Source organism: Macaca fascicularis, chromosome 3 (assembly GCF_037993035.2).
Source record: "Macaca fascicularis isolate 582-1 chromosome 3, T2T-MFA8v1.1".
NCBI classification, from domain to species: domain Eukaryota; kingdom Metazoa; phylum Chordata; class Mammalia; order Primates; family Cercopithecidae; genus Macaca; species Macaca fascicularis.
The window spans coordinates 48,933,570-48,948,581 of NC_088377.1; the positions used below are offsets into that span (position 1 = coordinate 48,933,570).

General features: G+C 52.2%; 1 protein-coding gene across 1 annotated transcript in view; it reads left to right on the forward strand.

Moving 5' to 3' along the window:
* Window positions 1-14,585, forward strand: part of LOC135970090 (paired immunoglobulin-like type 2 receptor beta) — a 17,409-nt gene extending 2,824 nt beyond the window's left edge. Inside the window, exons 2-8 of the mRNA XM_065541714.2 lie at window positions 921-1,024; window positions 1,618-1,695; window positions 3,205-3,392; window positions 3,705-4,094; window positions 4,355-4,549; window positions 13,855-13,888; window positions 14,108-14,585. Coding sequence (XP_065397786.2) covers window positions 1,661-1,695; window positions 3,205-3,392; window positions 3,705-4,094; window positions 4,355-4,549; window positions 13,855-13,888; window positions 14,108-14,111 — 846 coding nt within the window. The 5' untranslated portion in view covers window positions 921-1,024; window positions 1,618-1,660 and the 3' untranslated portion in view covers window positions 14,112-14,585. The remainder of the gene's footprint in view (window positions 1-920; window positions 1,025-1,617; window positions 1,696-3,204; window positions 3,393-3,704; window positions 4,095-4,354; window positions 4,550-13,854; window positions 13,889-14,107) is intronic.
* The last annotated feature ends 427 nt before the right edge of the window (window positions 14,586-15,012 follow it).

Below are 15,012 nucleotides of genomic sequence, written 5' to 3' on the forward strand. Positions count from 1 at the left end.
GGGAAAGCACCAGAGTCCCTCGGGGGGGGGGGGGGGCCGAGGAAGCCAGGGGGAAATGGGGGTGAGACGTTTTGTTATGCTTTCCATGGAAAAGGCAAAGAAGGGTATGCAGATTTAGGATTGGCTAGTTAGAATAATGTTAGCAGGCTCTGGGGATTAGGGGCTGTCACTTGTTATTTGGTGCCTGGCCCAGGGTGATGAAGGCAGAGAAATACTGCCTCCTGAAAGGTGAGAGGCAGCTAGAAGAGCTGGTTCAGTGTTGGGGCCCTGGATTAGTTGGTTTGCATATGAAAGGCACACTCAGCCAGGCACTGCGGCTCAAGCCTGTAATCCCAGCACTTTGGGAGGCCGAGGTGGGCAGATCACAAGGTCAGGGACCATCTGGGCCAACATGGTGAATCCCCATCTCTATTAAAAATACAAAAATTAGTTGGGCATGGTGGTGTGCACTTGTAATCCCAGCAACTTGGGAGGCTGAGGCAGGAGAATCGCTTGAACCTGGGAGGTGGAGGTTGCAGTGAGCTGAGGCTGTGCCACTGCACTCCGGCCTGGCAACAGAGCGAGACTCCATTTCGGAAAAAAAAAAGAAAGGGACACTCTCAGAGGGGTCATTTGCTAGCTTTAACAACTGGTTGGCTCTGGCAGGGGCAGTCCCTCTTTCTGGTCTTGGAGGTCCAAGATGCCAGAATATCAGCAATACAGTGGGGCTGGGTGAGGTGGCTCACACCTGTCATCCCAGCACTGAGGGAGGCCAAGGCAGGAGGATTGCTGGAGCCCAGGAGCTCGAGACCAGCCTAGACAACATAGTAAGACCCCACCTCTCAGAAAAAAAAAAGAAAAAAAATTATCCGTGTGTGGTGGTGTGTGCCTGTGGTCTTCACTACTCGGGAGTGTGAGGTCAGCAAATCGCTTCAACCCAGGAGCGATGGTGATCACGTCCCTACACTCCAGTCTGTGGACACTCTAGAACCTTGAGGATAATACGGCCTGATTACAGAAGCTTTACAGCAACTCTTGAAGTCAGGTATTATAAATCTTCCACCTTCATTCTTCATTTGTAAAGGCATGTTGGCTATTCCAGGTCCTTTGAGTTACTGTAAGAAAGTTACAATTGGCTTGTGAACTCCACATCTACTGGGATCAGAGGAAAGCAGGAACAGGGTGGGTGCCAAGGAGGGGCAAGGGGCTGGGGCAGGGATGGATGTGGCCAGTGAGGACAGGAGGATACTTGTTGCGGGAATGTGGGGACATCCAAGCAGTGGTTCTCATCATGCCGTGCAGGGTACTCGCCCCCTCCCTGCCCCTGCTCCCCACACACGACTTCCCATGCCTCTCCCATGAGCACCTGCGCTAAGGGGCTGCATTTAGGCTCCGCCCACATTGGAATCAAGCCCTCCTCCAGGCCCTCCTCCTCCTCCCAGAGCCCTGTCTGAGAGAGAGCCACAGCCCCAGGTCAGTCCCAGGTCCTGTCACTGCTGTTGGGGGAGGGAGGATGAACAAACCCAGGAGACCTCACATCATCCCAGAGCAGAAATCCTGACACAAAAGGAATCTCCCATGGGGGTTCAGCTGGGTCCAGGGCCTGAAAGTGACATCAATGTGGACCTTGCATCTAAGGAGATCGCACGTGGCAGCACTGGGGCAGAAGACCCTGGGAAGCATGTGCCCTCCAGAGCTACCCAGCGGCTGTTGGCTGTAAGTTCTATGTGGCCCCCACCTTGGACGGCCTGGTAAGCAGGTGACCCTTCAGCCAGGTCCTCAGGCAGGGCGGACCACCCTCTCGAGGCCCTGCCCAGACAGCCAGGGGGCCCCTTGTCCTCTCTTCAGCCCATCTTTCCAGCTGGGACTAGTTCAGCCCAAAGCCCCCCTGCCTCCTCCGTTTTCCTGTGGGTTGAATGGGGAGAATGAGGTGTTGAGGGCCTGGCTCAGACGGAGGGGTTTCCTGAGCACAGGGGAACATGTTTCCTCCGGCCTGTGAAGGGAGGGAGGGAGGGCTGACCTGACTGGCCCTGGGAAGCACAGAGGAGCCTACTGGGGCCAGGGAAGAGACTAAGAGAAGGGAGGCCCGTCCCTGCCTGCTTCTGTCTCAAGAAGGCTGATGCCATTTCCTCTGACGAAATCCTGTCTTCCTGCCCCCACGGCCCCTTAGCTGGAGGGGCCACCTCACCCTGGAGAGGGTGGGCAGAGCCTCCTACGGAGGGAGCCCTGGGGGCCACCAAAGCTCCCCGCTCCAGCGACCACCCCAGGCAAAGGCCAGCAGAAACCTGTTAGAGATGGGCCCAGGACTGTGTGCAGGGTGCCCACTGTTGCTCTGAGCCTTCACTTCCTTCTGTGTCCAAGGAAGCTTCTGGATCAGCCAAGGGCTCAGGTGTGTGGAGGGAATGACCTGAGGTGCTGTATGAAGGGACGGCCTCCTGTCCTGCACTCAGAAGTTGAGGCCCAGAGATTCTGCCCTTCAGCCAGGCCCAGACATCTGGGTAGAGGGAGCTCTGGTCCTGGAACTGCCACTGCAAGTCACGTGGCCTGGGGCAGGGCTTCTTGGAGCCCTGTCCCTGCCTGTGTAGGATGGGGAGGTCAGAGGGGAGCCTGCAGATCCAGTCTCACGTCTAGGAGGTGAAGGGGTGGCCTCCAGAAGGACCAGTCTGTGTAGGGGACCATCAGCCCCCTCACCCCTTGAGCAAGGTCGTGGTCCCTGCACCAAGGGAGCGGGCCTGGGATGGGAAGAGGCTAGCTGGGCCCTGGTGGTACCTGGGGACTGCATGGGAGTCCCTGCCAGGGAGGGAGAGGGACAGAGGACAAGCTGGGGACTCTGGTGCTTGGGCTGCGGTCTGAGCGCCTGTGACCTCCACCGGCTCCCTCCTCCTCCTCCCTGAGGACTGAATCTGGGACACAGAAGGGCAGAGATTCAGGCCTGCCTTTCCTCTCCCCGAAAGAGCCTGTGCTGGCCCTGGGCAGAGAGAAGGATGAGAAGTGAAGCTGAGTGAGGTGGGGCTGCAGGGATCCAGGTGGGAGGGGCCCAGCCAGCCAAGGTCAGGCCCGGCCCCTCAGCAGGAGGATGGGCACTGGGGCCCTTGGGCAGGGCTGACTTGACACTGACCACAAGGGAGGCCCTTTTGCAATAAGAGGAAAAAAACCAGATGGATAAAGGAAGTGCTGGTCATCCTGGAGGTGCACGGGTTTGAGGAAGGCTCCCGGCCCCCACAGCCCTCTGCGGAGCCTGAGCCCGGCTCCCTCGACTCACCTCAACCCCAAGGCGGCCCCACCACAGGGCCCCTCTCTGCCTGGACGGCTCTGCTGGTCTCCCCATCCCCTGGAGGAGAGCAAAGCCATGGGCCGGCCCCTGCTGCTGCCCCTGCTGCCCCTGCTGCTGCCGCCAGCATTTCTGCAACCTGGTAAGTGCCCAGGACCGCCCAGATGTGGGCTCTGCCCAAACCACAGGAGGGGCCAACCCGAGACAAAGGTGGGACATCTTGGGGAGGGCCCAGGCTCCCACCACCAGGAAACAAGGGCGGGTCCCACAGGGGCGGGTGCCCCCATCCTCTCTCTCCCATGCCTGAAGAGTGGGAGACCCAGGCCAGAAGTCAGTCCAGCCACCTGTCACACGACTGCCTGTGGCTGAAGGTGCGGGAGGGTCTGGGGTCACCCTCTTTGTGTCTTGCGGTGGCTTCAAGGTCTCTCCCCCACTCTCTCCCTCCCACCTCTAGGTGGCTCCGCGGGATCCGGTCCAAGCGGCCCTTATGGGGTCACTCAACGAAAACACCTCTCAGCCCCTATGGGTGGCTCCGTGGAAATTCCCTTCTCCTTCTATCACCCCTGGGAGTTAGCCGCAGCTCCCAACATGAAAATATCCTGGAGACGGGGCAACTTCCACGGGGAGTTCTTCTACAGAACAAGGCCAGCTTTCACTCACGAGGATTACTCGAACCGGCTCCTTCTGAACTGGACAGAGGGTCAGGACCGCGGGCTCCTCAGGATCTGGAACCTGCGGAAGGAGGACCAGTCTGTGTATTTCTGCCGAGTCGAGCTGGACACACGGAGATCAGGGAGGCAGCAGTTGCAGTCCATCGAGGGGACCAAACTCACCATCACCCAGGGTGAGTCCAGCTGCCCCGGCACGCGCCTTGCCCACTGCAGTCAGGGTTTTTGGTGACTGGTGACGTCTTCACATTTAAACCCAGTTGTCTGGATTGAGAGCTGTCAGCATTTCACCTTGCTACCCCTTCCCTGTGTGGGCTTCTGAGAGCGGCTTGCTCATCCTGAATGTCCCCCAATCTAGAAAGCAGCACACCATGCCTTTCACTCTGATGCCCCGCACCCCCAGAAGAGGGTCTGCTCATTCCTCATCTCTCCCCAGCTGTCATGACCACCACCACCTGGAGGCCCAGCAGTGCAACCACCACAGCTGGACTCAGGGTCACAGAAGGCAAAGGGCACTCAGAATCATGGCACCTAAGTCTGGACACTGCTATCAGTGTGGCATTGGCTGTTGCTGTGCTCAAAACTGTCGCTTTGGGACTGCTGTGCCTCCTCAGGTGGAAAAGAAGGAAAGGTAAGTGCCCAGGACATGCTGTCTCCTCAAGCCTCCAAGCTGGGGTTTCTCAGAGCCCACCTGCAGCTAAGGGATTTCAGAAATACGCAGACCCTGCTGGCTCCCCTCAAGCCCACTGAGGCCAACTCCGTGGCCTGTGCTGGGGCGTCTGCATCTCGGGGGCTCCTGCAGTGGGGTCATGCAGGGTCACGTGTGAGAACTCCCAGCCTGGGTGCAGTGGCTCACGCCTGTAATCCCAGCACTTTGGGAGGCCAAGGGCGGGTGGATCACGAGGTCAAGAGATTGAGACCATCCTGGCCAACATGATGACACCCCATCTCTACTAAAAATACAAAAATTTGCCGGGCGCGGTGGCTCACGCCTGTAATCCCAGCACTTTGGGAGGCCGAGGCGGGTGGATCACGAGGTCAGGAGATCGAGATCACAGTGAAACCCCGTCTCTATTAAAAATACAAAAAATTAGCCGGGCACAGTGGTGGGCGCCTGTAGTCCCAGCTACTCGGGAGGCTGAGCCAGGAGAATGGCGTGAACCCGGGAGGTGGAGCTTGCAGTGAGCCGAGATCGCGCCACTGCACTCCAGCCTGGACGACAGAGTGAGACTCCATCTCAAAAAAAAAAAAAAAAAAATACAAAAATTAGCTGGGCATGGTTGCGCACGCTTGTAGGACCAGTTACTCAGAGGCTGAGGCAGGAGAATCGCTTGAATCCTGCAGGTAGAGGTTGCAGTGAGTCAAGATCGCATCACTGCACTCCAGCCTGGTGACAGAATAAGACTCCATCTCAAAAAAAAAAAAAAAAAAAAAAAAAAAAAGAAAGAAAGAAAGAGCCGGGCGCGGTGGCTCACACCTGTAATCCCAGCACTTTGGGAGGCCGAGGCGGGCGGATCACAAGGTCAGGAGATCGAGACCACGGTGAAACCCCGTCTCTACTAAACATACAAAAAATTAGCTGGGCGCGGTTGTGGGCGCCTGTAGTCCCAGCTACTTGGGAGGCTGAGCCAGGAGAATGGCGGGAACCTGGGAGGCGGAGCTTGCAGTGAGCCAAGATCGCGCCACTGCACTCCAGCCTGGGCGACAGAGCGAGACTCCGTCTCAAAAAAAAAAAAAAAAAAAGAAAAGAAAGAAAAGAGAGCCCCCAGTCCTCTCTACACAGCTGGATCCCCCCAACTACTTCTCTCTCAGTCATCAATCATTTACCCTCCCCTGAAGGTTCCTGGAGAGGGGAGGGTCTTCCCTGGGAAAAGGACAGAGAGAGGAGAAGCGACCAGAATTGGGCTGAGCTCAGCAGGCACTGGCTGACTGCCCACCTGCCACGGCCTGGCTTGAAACTGGAGAAGCAAAGTAGATAAAGCATAGGCTCTGTTCTCAGGGAACTGGGGGTGTGGAGTTGTCAGTTGCCTCAAGGACTAATTGCTTCATTGAGAAAGAGTTATGGTATTGCTAAACAAGGGTAGGAGGAGAGAGAGGTAATCAGGGAGGACTTCCCAGAGGAGGTGACATCTGCAGATGTCTCAGAGAAGAAAATAATTCGCTTGGCAAGAGGTGAGGGTGGTGTAGAGGTCACTCACTTTCCTTGCGGGTGGAGGAAACCGTTCCAGGAGCTGTGGGAAGCTTGATGCTGGTGGAGGAGGCAGGAGAGGAGAGGAGACAACCTTGGAAATCATATCCAATAGCCTCTGATCCCAGAGGCAGCGTGAGGCAGCAAAGGGTGACCTCAGCTCCCCATGGGAGACCTCAGTGTGTGGAGCAGCGGGCAGAGGTGGGCCAGGCTGGGTCAGTGCAGTGCAGGGGTGAGGCGGAGAGAGGGAAAGGGCCAGATCCTAGAAAATATTAAGTAATAAAAACCAATGAGATTGATTGTTTGCTGTAGGGGCGAGGGAGCAGGAAGAAGTATCCGTTTCCACTTGAGTGCATGGGGCTGTGATGAAACCATCAAGTACAGTAGACAATAGAGGAGGAGACTATGTTTGGAGGGGAATGATGCCTCGTTTAGTTTGGAATCTTTTTTTGTTTTTGTTTTTGTTGTCTTGTTTTGTTTTTTTTGTTTGTTTGTTTTTTGAGATGGAGTTTTGTTCTGTCGCCCAGGCTGGAGTGCAGTGGCACAATCTCAGCTCACTGCAAGCTCCGCCTCCTGGGTTCACGCCATTCTCCTGCCTCAGCCTCCCGAGTAGCTGGGACTACAGGTGCCTGCCACCACGCATGGCTACTCTTTTGTAATTTTAGTAGAGACGGGGTTTCACCGTGTTAGCCAGGATGGTCTCGATTTCCTGACCTCGTGATCCGCCCAACTCAGCCTCCCAAAGTGCTGGGATTACAAGCTTGAGCCACCTCACCCAGCCAGTTTGGAATCTGTTATACTGGAGATCCATGTGTGGCATCTCAGCAGAGTTGTCCTTTGGAAACTTGGATGTACACATTCCCAGTTCAAAAGAGAGGACAAGGCTCCAGGCATCAATGAGTTCTACCTCAATATCCTCCAAACCTGACAGTAAGTTACCATCAAGAAAGTCTTCAGGCCAGGCACAGTGGCTGACGCCTGTGATCCCAGCACTTTGGGAGGCTGAGGCGGGTGGATCACCTGAGGTCAGGCATTCAAGACCAGCCTGGCCAAAATGGTGAAACCCCGTCTCAATTAAAAACACAAAAAATTAGCTGGGCGTGGTAGCGGACACCTGTAGTCCCAGCTACTCAGGAAGCTGAGGCAGGAGAATTGCTTGAACCTGGGAGGCAGAGGCTGCAGTAAGCCGAGATGGTGACACTGCACTCCAGTCAGGGTGACAGAGCGAGACTCCGTCTATAAAAAGAAAAAAAAGAAAGTCTTCAGTGCAAGGAGATTCGTCCTATGAGCTAGGAAAGCACAGAGGGGAGGAGCTTGGGGTCAGGGCTGCCTGCAGCCAGATCCTGGCCTCATACCCTCGCCAGGGGACAGGCTCGCGGGTACAAAGGCTGTGCACCTCAACTTCCTCATGGAAGCACGTGAGATTATTTTATAACCATAGAGTGGAGACAGTCTCAGTATGACCAAACCCAGGAGCCATATATTAAAATATTGATAAATTTAACTATATAAAAAATTGTTTGCCGGGTGCAGTGGCTCACACCTGTGATTCCAGCAGAAAATCAGGAGATCAGGAGATCACAGAAGGTCCAGGAGCTAGTGAGAGAGCAGGAATGGAGAGCAGGGGGGCCGGTAGGAAGCTTGGAGAATCTGCAAAATAGGAGATCACAAAGGAACAAGAGTCAATGAAGTTCAACAAGAGGTAGGGCGGGATAATGACCAAAGACAGAGGGAACACTTCCAGGTTCGTTCTGTGAGGTCAGCAACACCATGATCTGAGAGCCAGATAAAGACCCTGCAAGAAAACAACACACAAAATACAGACGAAAAGGCCGGTGAATATTGATGGAAAAATCTTCAGCAAAATTCTAGCAAACCAGCTTTGACAGCACGTTAAAAGGATTGTATACCATGACCAAGTTGGAGTTAGTCCTGGAATGCAGGTATCACCCAAGACAGGAAAATTAATCAATGTAGTGCACCCCATTAACAGAAAAAAGGACAAAACCCACATGATTATCTCAACTGCTGCAGAAAAAACATTGGACAAGATTGAATACCCTTTCCTTTTTTTTTTTTTTTTTTTTTTTTGAGTTGGAGCCTCACTCTGTTGCCCAGCCTGGAGTGCAGCGGTGCCATCTCGGCTCACTGCAACTTCTGCCTCCCAGGTTCAAGAGATGCTTCCACCTTAGCCTTCTGAGGAGCTGGGATTACAGGCGTGCACCACTATGCCCAGCTAATATTTTATTTTTGGAAGAAACGTGGTTTTACTATATTAGCCAGGCTGGTCTCGAACTCCTGACCTCAACTGATCAGCCCGCCTTGGCCTCCCAAAGTGCTGGGATTACAGGCTAAGCCACGGTGCCCAGCTTAAACACCCTTTCCTGGTAAAACACCCCACAAGCCAGGAAGAGAAGGAATGTACTGCAACATAATAAAGGCCAGTCATGCAAGGCCCACAGCTGAAAGTCTTTCAGTCATTTTAGTGAAAGACTGAAATATTTGCCTCCAAGATCAAGAACAAGAGAAGGATGCCCTATCTCACTACTTCTCTTCAACATAGGATTTGAAGTCAGGCCAGGCACAGTGGCTCACACCTGTTATCCCAGCACTTTTGGAAGTCGAGGTAGGTGGATTACTTGAGGCTACGAGTTTGAGACCACCCTGGCCAACATGGCAAAACCCCATCTCTACTTAAAAAAAAAAAAAAAAAAGATTTGAAGTCCTAGCCAGAGCAATTAAGCAAAGAATCAAAAGGCATCTAATTTGAAAAGGAACAAGCAAAATGATCTCTGTTTGCAGGTGACAAGATCTCATATGTAGAAAATCCTAAGTATTGCACAAAAATACCTGTTGAACGAATGAATTCAGCAAAGTTCCAGGAAACCAATTTAACATACAAGCAAAAATGTACTGCATTTTTGTGCACTAACCATAAACAATCTGAAAAGAAAATTAAGAAAACAATTCCACTTACAATAATGTCAAAAAATAAAGTAAGATCTTTGGAATAAACCTAACCAGGGAAATGAAAGACTTGTACACTGAAACTACGAAACATTTCTGAACAAATGAAAAGAAGACACAAATAAGTGGATGACATTCTTGTTCGTGGAATGGAAGAATTAATATTGTCAAGGTGTCCATGCCACCAACAACAATCTCCAGATCCAATGCAAATCCTATGTAAACCCCAATGGCATTTTTTTTTGGGCTCAAACAGAAAATTCATCCAGAAATTCAAATGGAATCTGAAAGCACTACCACAAACCAAAATAATCTTTAGAAAGGTGAACAGAGTTAGAGGACACGCCTTCCCTGATTTCAGAATATATTAAAAACTATGGTAATCAAAATAATGTGGTACTGAAATAAAGACATAAATAGGCTGGGTGCAGTGGCTCACGCCTGTCATCCCAGCACTTTGGGAGGCCGAGCTGGGCGGATCACCTGAGATTGGGAGTTTGAGACCAGCCTGACCAACGTGGAGAAGCCCCATCTCTACCAAAAATAAAAAATTAGCTGGGTGCGGTGTCTCATGCCTGTAATCCCAGCTACTCGGGAGACTGAGGCAGGAGAATCACTTGAACCCGGGAGGCAGAGGTTGCAGTGAGCCGAGATCACGCCATTGCATTCCAGCCTGGGCAACAAGAGTGAAACTCTGCCAAAAAAAAAAAAAGTAAATAGACCAGTGGAATAGAATACAGAGGAGCCCACAAATAAACCCTCACATAGACAGTCAAATGATCCTCCACAAGGGTGCCAAGATGACCACTCAGCGAAGAATAGTTTCTTCAACAAATGGTGTTGAGAAAGCTGGATACCCTCATGCAAAACATAGAGGTGCATCTCTACCTTATACCACATACAAAAAATTAACTGAAAATCTCAACGTAAGACCCAAAACTGCCCAATGTCTAGAAGAAAATACAGGAGAAAACAGGGTGATGAGACAAGATGGTAGGTCCTTGCACTATTACCCCCAGACCCACGGTTTGTATTCCACAGGGGAAGGACGGTTTGTACTCCACAGGGGAAGGACGGTTTGTACTCCACAGGGGAAGGATGGTTTGTACTCCACAGGGGAAGGATGGTTTGTACTCCACAGGGGAAGGATGGTTTGTACTCCACAGTTGAAGTATGATCATATCAAGGTTGTTTGACTCTAGGGCAGGATTTGTGATATGTACCTGCTGTTACACAAGGAATGATAGATCAACTGGAAATCTTAGAGGCCTTCCCAAAAGTGGAGTTAATCAGAAGCTGCCATGGCAGATTAGCCTCCAAGATGGAGTTGCCTTAGCCTCCGCAATATTAAAAGTAGAACTACCATATGATCCAACAATCTCACTTCTGGGCATATATTCAACAAATTGAAAGCAGGGTCAGGAAGAGGGGTTTGCACACCAATGTTTGTAGTAGCATTACTCAAAATACCCCAAATGTAGAATCAACTGAAATGTCCATCAAACAAAATATGGTGTCTGTAGTCCCAGCTACTCAGGAAGCTGAGGTTGGGAGAATGACCTGAGCCCAGGAGGTTGAGGGTGTAGTGAGCTATGATTGTGCCACTGCACTCCACCATCCTGGGTGACAGAGTAAGATCCTGTCTATTTAAAAAAAAATAAAAATAAAAATAAAAAAGTTCTGAAAAAAAGAATATTATTAAACCTTTTTTATTTACTTATTTATTTTGAGACAAAGTCCTGCTTTGTCACCCAGGCTGGAGTGCAGCAGTGCAATCTCAGTTCAGTGCAACCTCCACCTCCCAGGTTCAAGCGATTCTCTTGGCTCAGCCTCCTGAGTGACTGGGATCACAGGTGTGTGCCAACATGCCCAGCTACTTCTTGTATTTTTGGTAGAGACGGGGTTTCACCATGTTGTCCAGGCTGGTCTCGAACTCCTGACCTTAGGGGATCCACCCACCTTGGCCTCCCAAAGTGCTAGGATTATAGGGGTGAGCCACTGTGCCTGGCCTCAACCTTTAAAGGGAAGGAAATTCTTACACATGCTCTAGTATAAATGAGCCTTGAAGACATTATGCTAAGCGAAATAAGCTAGTTACAAAAAGATAAATAATGTCTGATTCCATTTATATGAGTATCTGGAGTAGCCAGATTCCTAGAAACAGGAAGCAGAAAGGTGGTTGTCAGGGGCATGGAGGAGATGGGAATGGAGAGTTAACATTTGAAGAACATAGAGTTTCAGTTTTACTGGCCCAGTGTGGTGGCTCATGCCTGTGAGGGACATGCCTTGGAAGGCCAAGGTGGGGGGATCACTTGAGGTCTGGAGTTCAAGTCCAGCCTGGCCAACATGGCGAAACCCTGTCTCTACTAAAAATACAAAAAAATTAGCTCTACTAAAAATACAAAAAATGCCCGGCACGGTGGCTCAAGCCTGTAATCCCAGCACTTTGGGAGGCCGAGGCAGGTGGATCACGAGGTCAGGAGATCGAGACCATCCTGGCTAACACGGTGAAACCCTGTCTCTACTAAAAATACAAAAAACTAGCTGGGCGTGGTGGTGGGCGCCTGTAGTCCCAGCTACTCGGAGGCTGAGGCAAGAGAATGGCGTGAACCCAGGAGGCGGAGCTTGCAGTGAGCTGAGATCACGCCACTGCACTCCAGCCTGAGCGACTCACAGTGAGACTCCGTCTCAAAAAAAAAAAAAATACAAAAAATACAAAAAATTCGCTGGGTGTGGTGGCGGGCACCTGTAATCCCATCTACTCAGGAGCCTGAGGCAGGAGAATCACTGGAACCCAGGAGATGGAGGTTGCAGTGAGCTGAGATCACATCACTGCATAGCAGCCTGGGTGACAGAGCAAGACTCCGTCTCAAAAAAAAAAAAAAAAGAAAAGGGCCGGGCGCGGTGGCTCAAGCCTATAATCCCAGCACTTTGGGAGGCAGAGACGGGTGGATCACGAGGTGAGGAGATCGAGACCATCCTGGCTAACAGGGTGAAACCCCGTCTCTACTAAAAAATACAAAAAACTAGCCGGGCGAGGTGGCGGGCGCCTGTAGTCCCAGCTACTCGGGAGGCTGAGGCAGGAGAATGGCGTAAACCCGGGAGGCGGAGCTTGCAGTGAGCTGAGATCCGGCCACTGCACTCCAGCCTGGGCAGCAGAGCCAGACTCTGTCTCAAAAAAAAAAAAAAAAAAAGAAAAGAAAAGAAAAGAAAGAGGACTTTTGAGTTTCAGTTTCGCAAGATGAAAATGTTCTGGAGATCTGTCTCACAACCATGTGAATACACTTAACACTGCCAAACTGTACACTAAGCAATGGTTAGGATGGTAAATTCTTTTTTTTTTTTTTTTTTTTTGAGACGGAATCTCGCTCTGTCGCCCAGGCTGGAGTGCGGTGGCTGGATCTCGGCTCACTGCAAGCTCCGCCTCCCGGGTTCACACCATTCTCCTGCCTCAGCCTCCCGAGCAGCTGGGACTACAGGCGCCTGCCACCTCGCCCGGCTAGTTTTTTTGTATTTTTTAGTAGAGACGGGGTTTCACCGTGTTAGCCAGGATGGTCTCGATCTCCTGACCTCGTGATCTGCCCACCTCGGCCTCCCAAAGTGCTGGGATTACAGGCTTGAGCCACCGCGCCCAGCCTAGGATGGTAAATTCTAGGTGTTTTTTTTTTGAGACAGAGTCTCGCTTTGTCACCCAGGCTGGAGTGCAGTGGCGTGATCTTGGCTCAGTACAACTTCCACCTCCCGGGGTCAAGCAATTCTCCTACCTCAGCCTCCTGAGTAGCTGGGACTACAGGCACACACCACCACACCTGGCTAATTTTTGTAATTTTAGTAGAGACGGGTTTTCACCATATTGTCCAGGCTGATCTCGAACTCCTGGCCTCAGGTGATCTGTCCACCTTGGCCTCCCAATCCTGGGATTATCACCAGCGTGAGCCACAGCACCCGGCCTAGGTGTTACGCTGGAAGGAGTAAAAGTTGCAACATGAAAATGATACTAGCAGTTAATATTTCAGAGTTCCCAGTCCCAACATTAAAAAACAACCTATAGAAGTGGAAGGGAAGGCCCCCAGAGTTGAGGGGTGCCGTGAGGCCTGGGTTCAGACGGTGTCTCTGTGGACGCCGAACCCGGGAGGAGGCTGGATGGTGGAGGGGATGTCTGTGGACCAGGGGCCCAGTGCTTGGGAAGCGCTGCAAGGATGCCAGGGGGACAAGAGGGGCAGAGCACGGTGGAATAGGCAGCAGAAGATTCAGGGTGAGACCAGACAGAGGGGAGGGGGTCCTAGTGGTGGCAACAGAACTTGAACAGCCGCAAACATGAGTCCCAAGCATGAGGCTCCCAAGGCTGGAGGGCAGACCCAGCCGACACCCAGAAGGAAACCACAGGCATAGTCTCCCTGAGGACTTGGAGGGAGAGGTTGGGGTGCATATGTCAAGGGAAGGGAAGGGAGGGAAGAGATGGGTGGGCAAGGGCTCAGCGGTGGAGGGAGCCAGGTTGGGGGTGAGCGGAGAGCTCAAGAGTGAAGGAAGCCAACAGAGGGTATCAAGGTTGGGGGGTGCCGGTTTCAGGAGGTGATGTGGTGGACAACAGGGAGGACAGGTCAGGGGGTTGCCTCAGGGTGCCGGCTGAGTCCCAGGCCCTTCCTGATGGGTTTGCATGGAGTTGCTCTGCTGCTCTGGTCCCTCTAAGGAGGGCCTCAGCCTAGGGCACAGCAGAGAAGGTGGGATGGAGACTGCCGCCACCCGGATGCCACCCTGACTCACTGTTGGTCTCCCTACAGGTCAGCAGCAGACTAAAGCCACAACTCCAGCCAGGTGAGTGCTGGGCCTCCCTAAGGGGGTAGGGGGTGCAGGTGCGGGCAGGGGGCCACTCCACAGGGAGTGTGCTGCTAAGAACCCCACAAGCCCAGCCTGCCACAAATTCTCCTGAGTTTTTGCCACCACCCACTTAAATCTGATCTCTGAAGCAATTGCCTCACTTGCCCCACTGTAATAATCCTGGCCCTGCATCTAAAAACACTTCCCCTCCTGCAGATAGCAGGGCGCCAAGCAGTGACTTCCGACCAACAGGGTGTGGAGAGACGGGATGTGTATTAGCCCCAGAGGATGTGCTGTGAGACCCGCTTGTGAGTACTCCACACTGGCTCCCCATTGGCAAGATACATGGAGAGCATCCTGAGGACCTAAAAAAGGCAGAGCCGCAAGGCAGAAGGAGCCTGGGTCCCTGAATCACCAACTGGAGGAGAGATACCTACCAGAGCCTTCATCCAGGAGCATCCACTCTGCAGTGACACAGGAATGAGGTCTGAACTCCACTGAATTAAATCACTGGCATTCGGGGGCTATTCATTATAGCAGTGCTAAGAGTTCCTTTGTCTTCCCCAGGGATGGAGAACTACAATTTATTTTGCTTACCATATACCCCTTTTCTCCTTGTCCACATTTTCCAATCTGTACAGTGGCTGTCTTCTCCTGTGGCAGGGGTTTTGGGGAATAAACAGTGTGAAACGCTGCTGACACTTCCCTGTGCATCTCCCACGTGGCTGCCAAGTGCCCCTTCCTGCTCTGCAGTATCTGTGTCCAGTCGTGATGCAGGGAGTATCCCCGCTAGTAACAGATGGCGCTCACAGATTTAAGGCAGTTGGAAGCAAGTTTAAGAAGGGAAATCTTTTTTTTTTTTTTTTTTGAGACAGAGCCTCACTCTGTCATTACCCAGGCTGGAGTGCAGTGGCACAATCTCAGCTCCCACTGCAACCTCTGCCTCCTGGGTTCAAGCCATTCTCGTGCCTCAGCTTCCCAAGTAGTTGGGATTACAGGCGTGCACGCCCACACTCAGCTAATGTTTGTATTTTTTAGTGGTACTGGGGTTTCGCCAAGTTGTCTAGGCTGGTCTCAAACTCCTGGGCTCAAGCAATCCTCCAGCCTCAGTTTCCCAAATA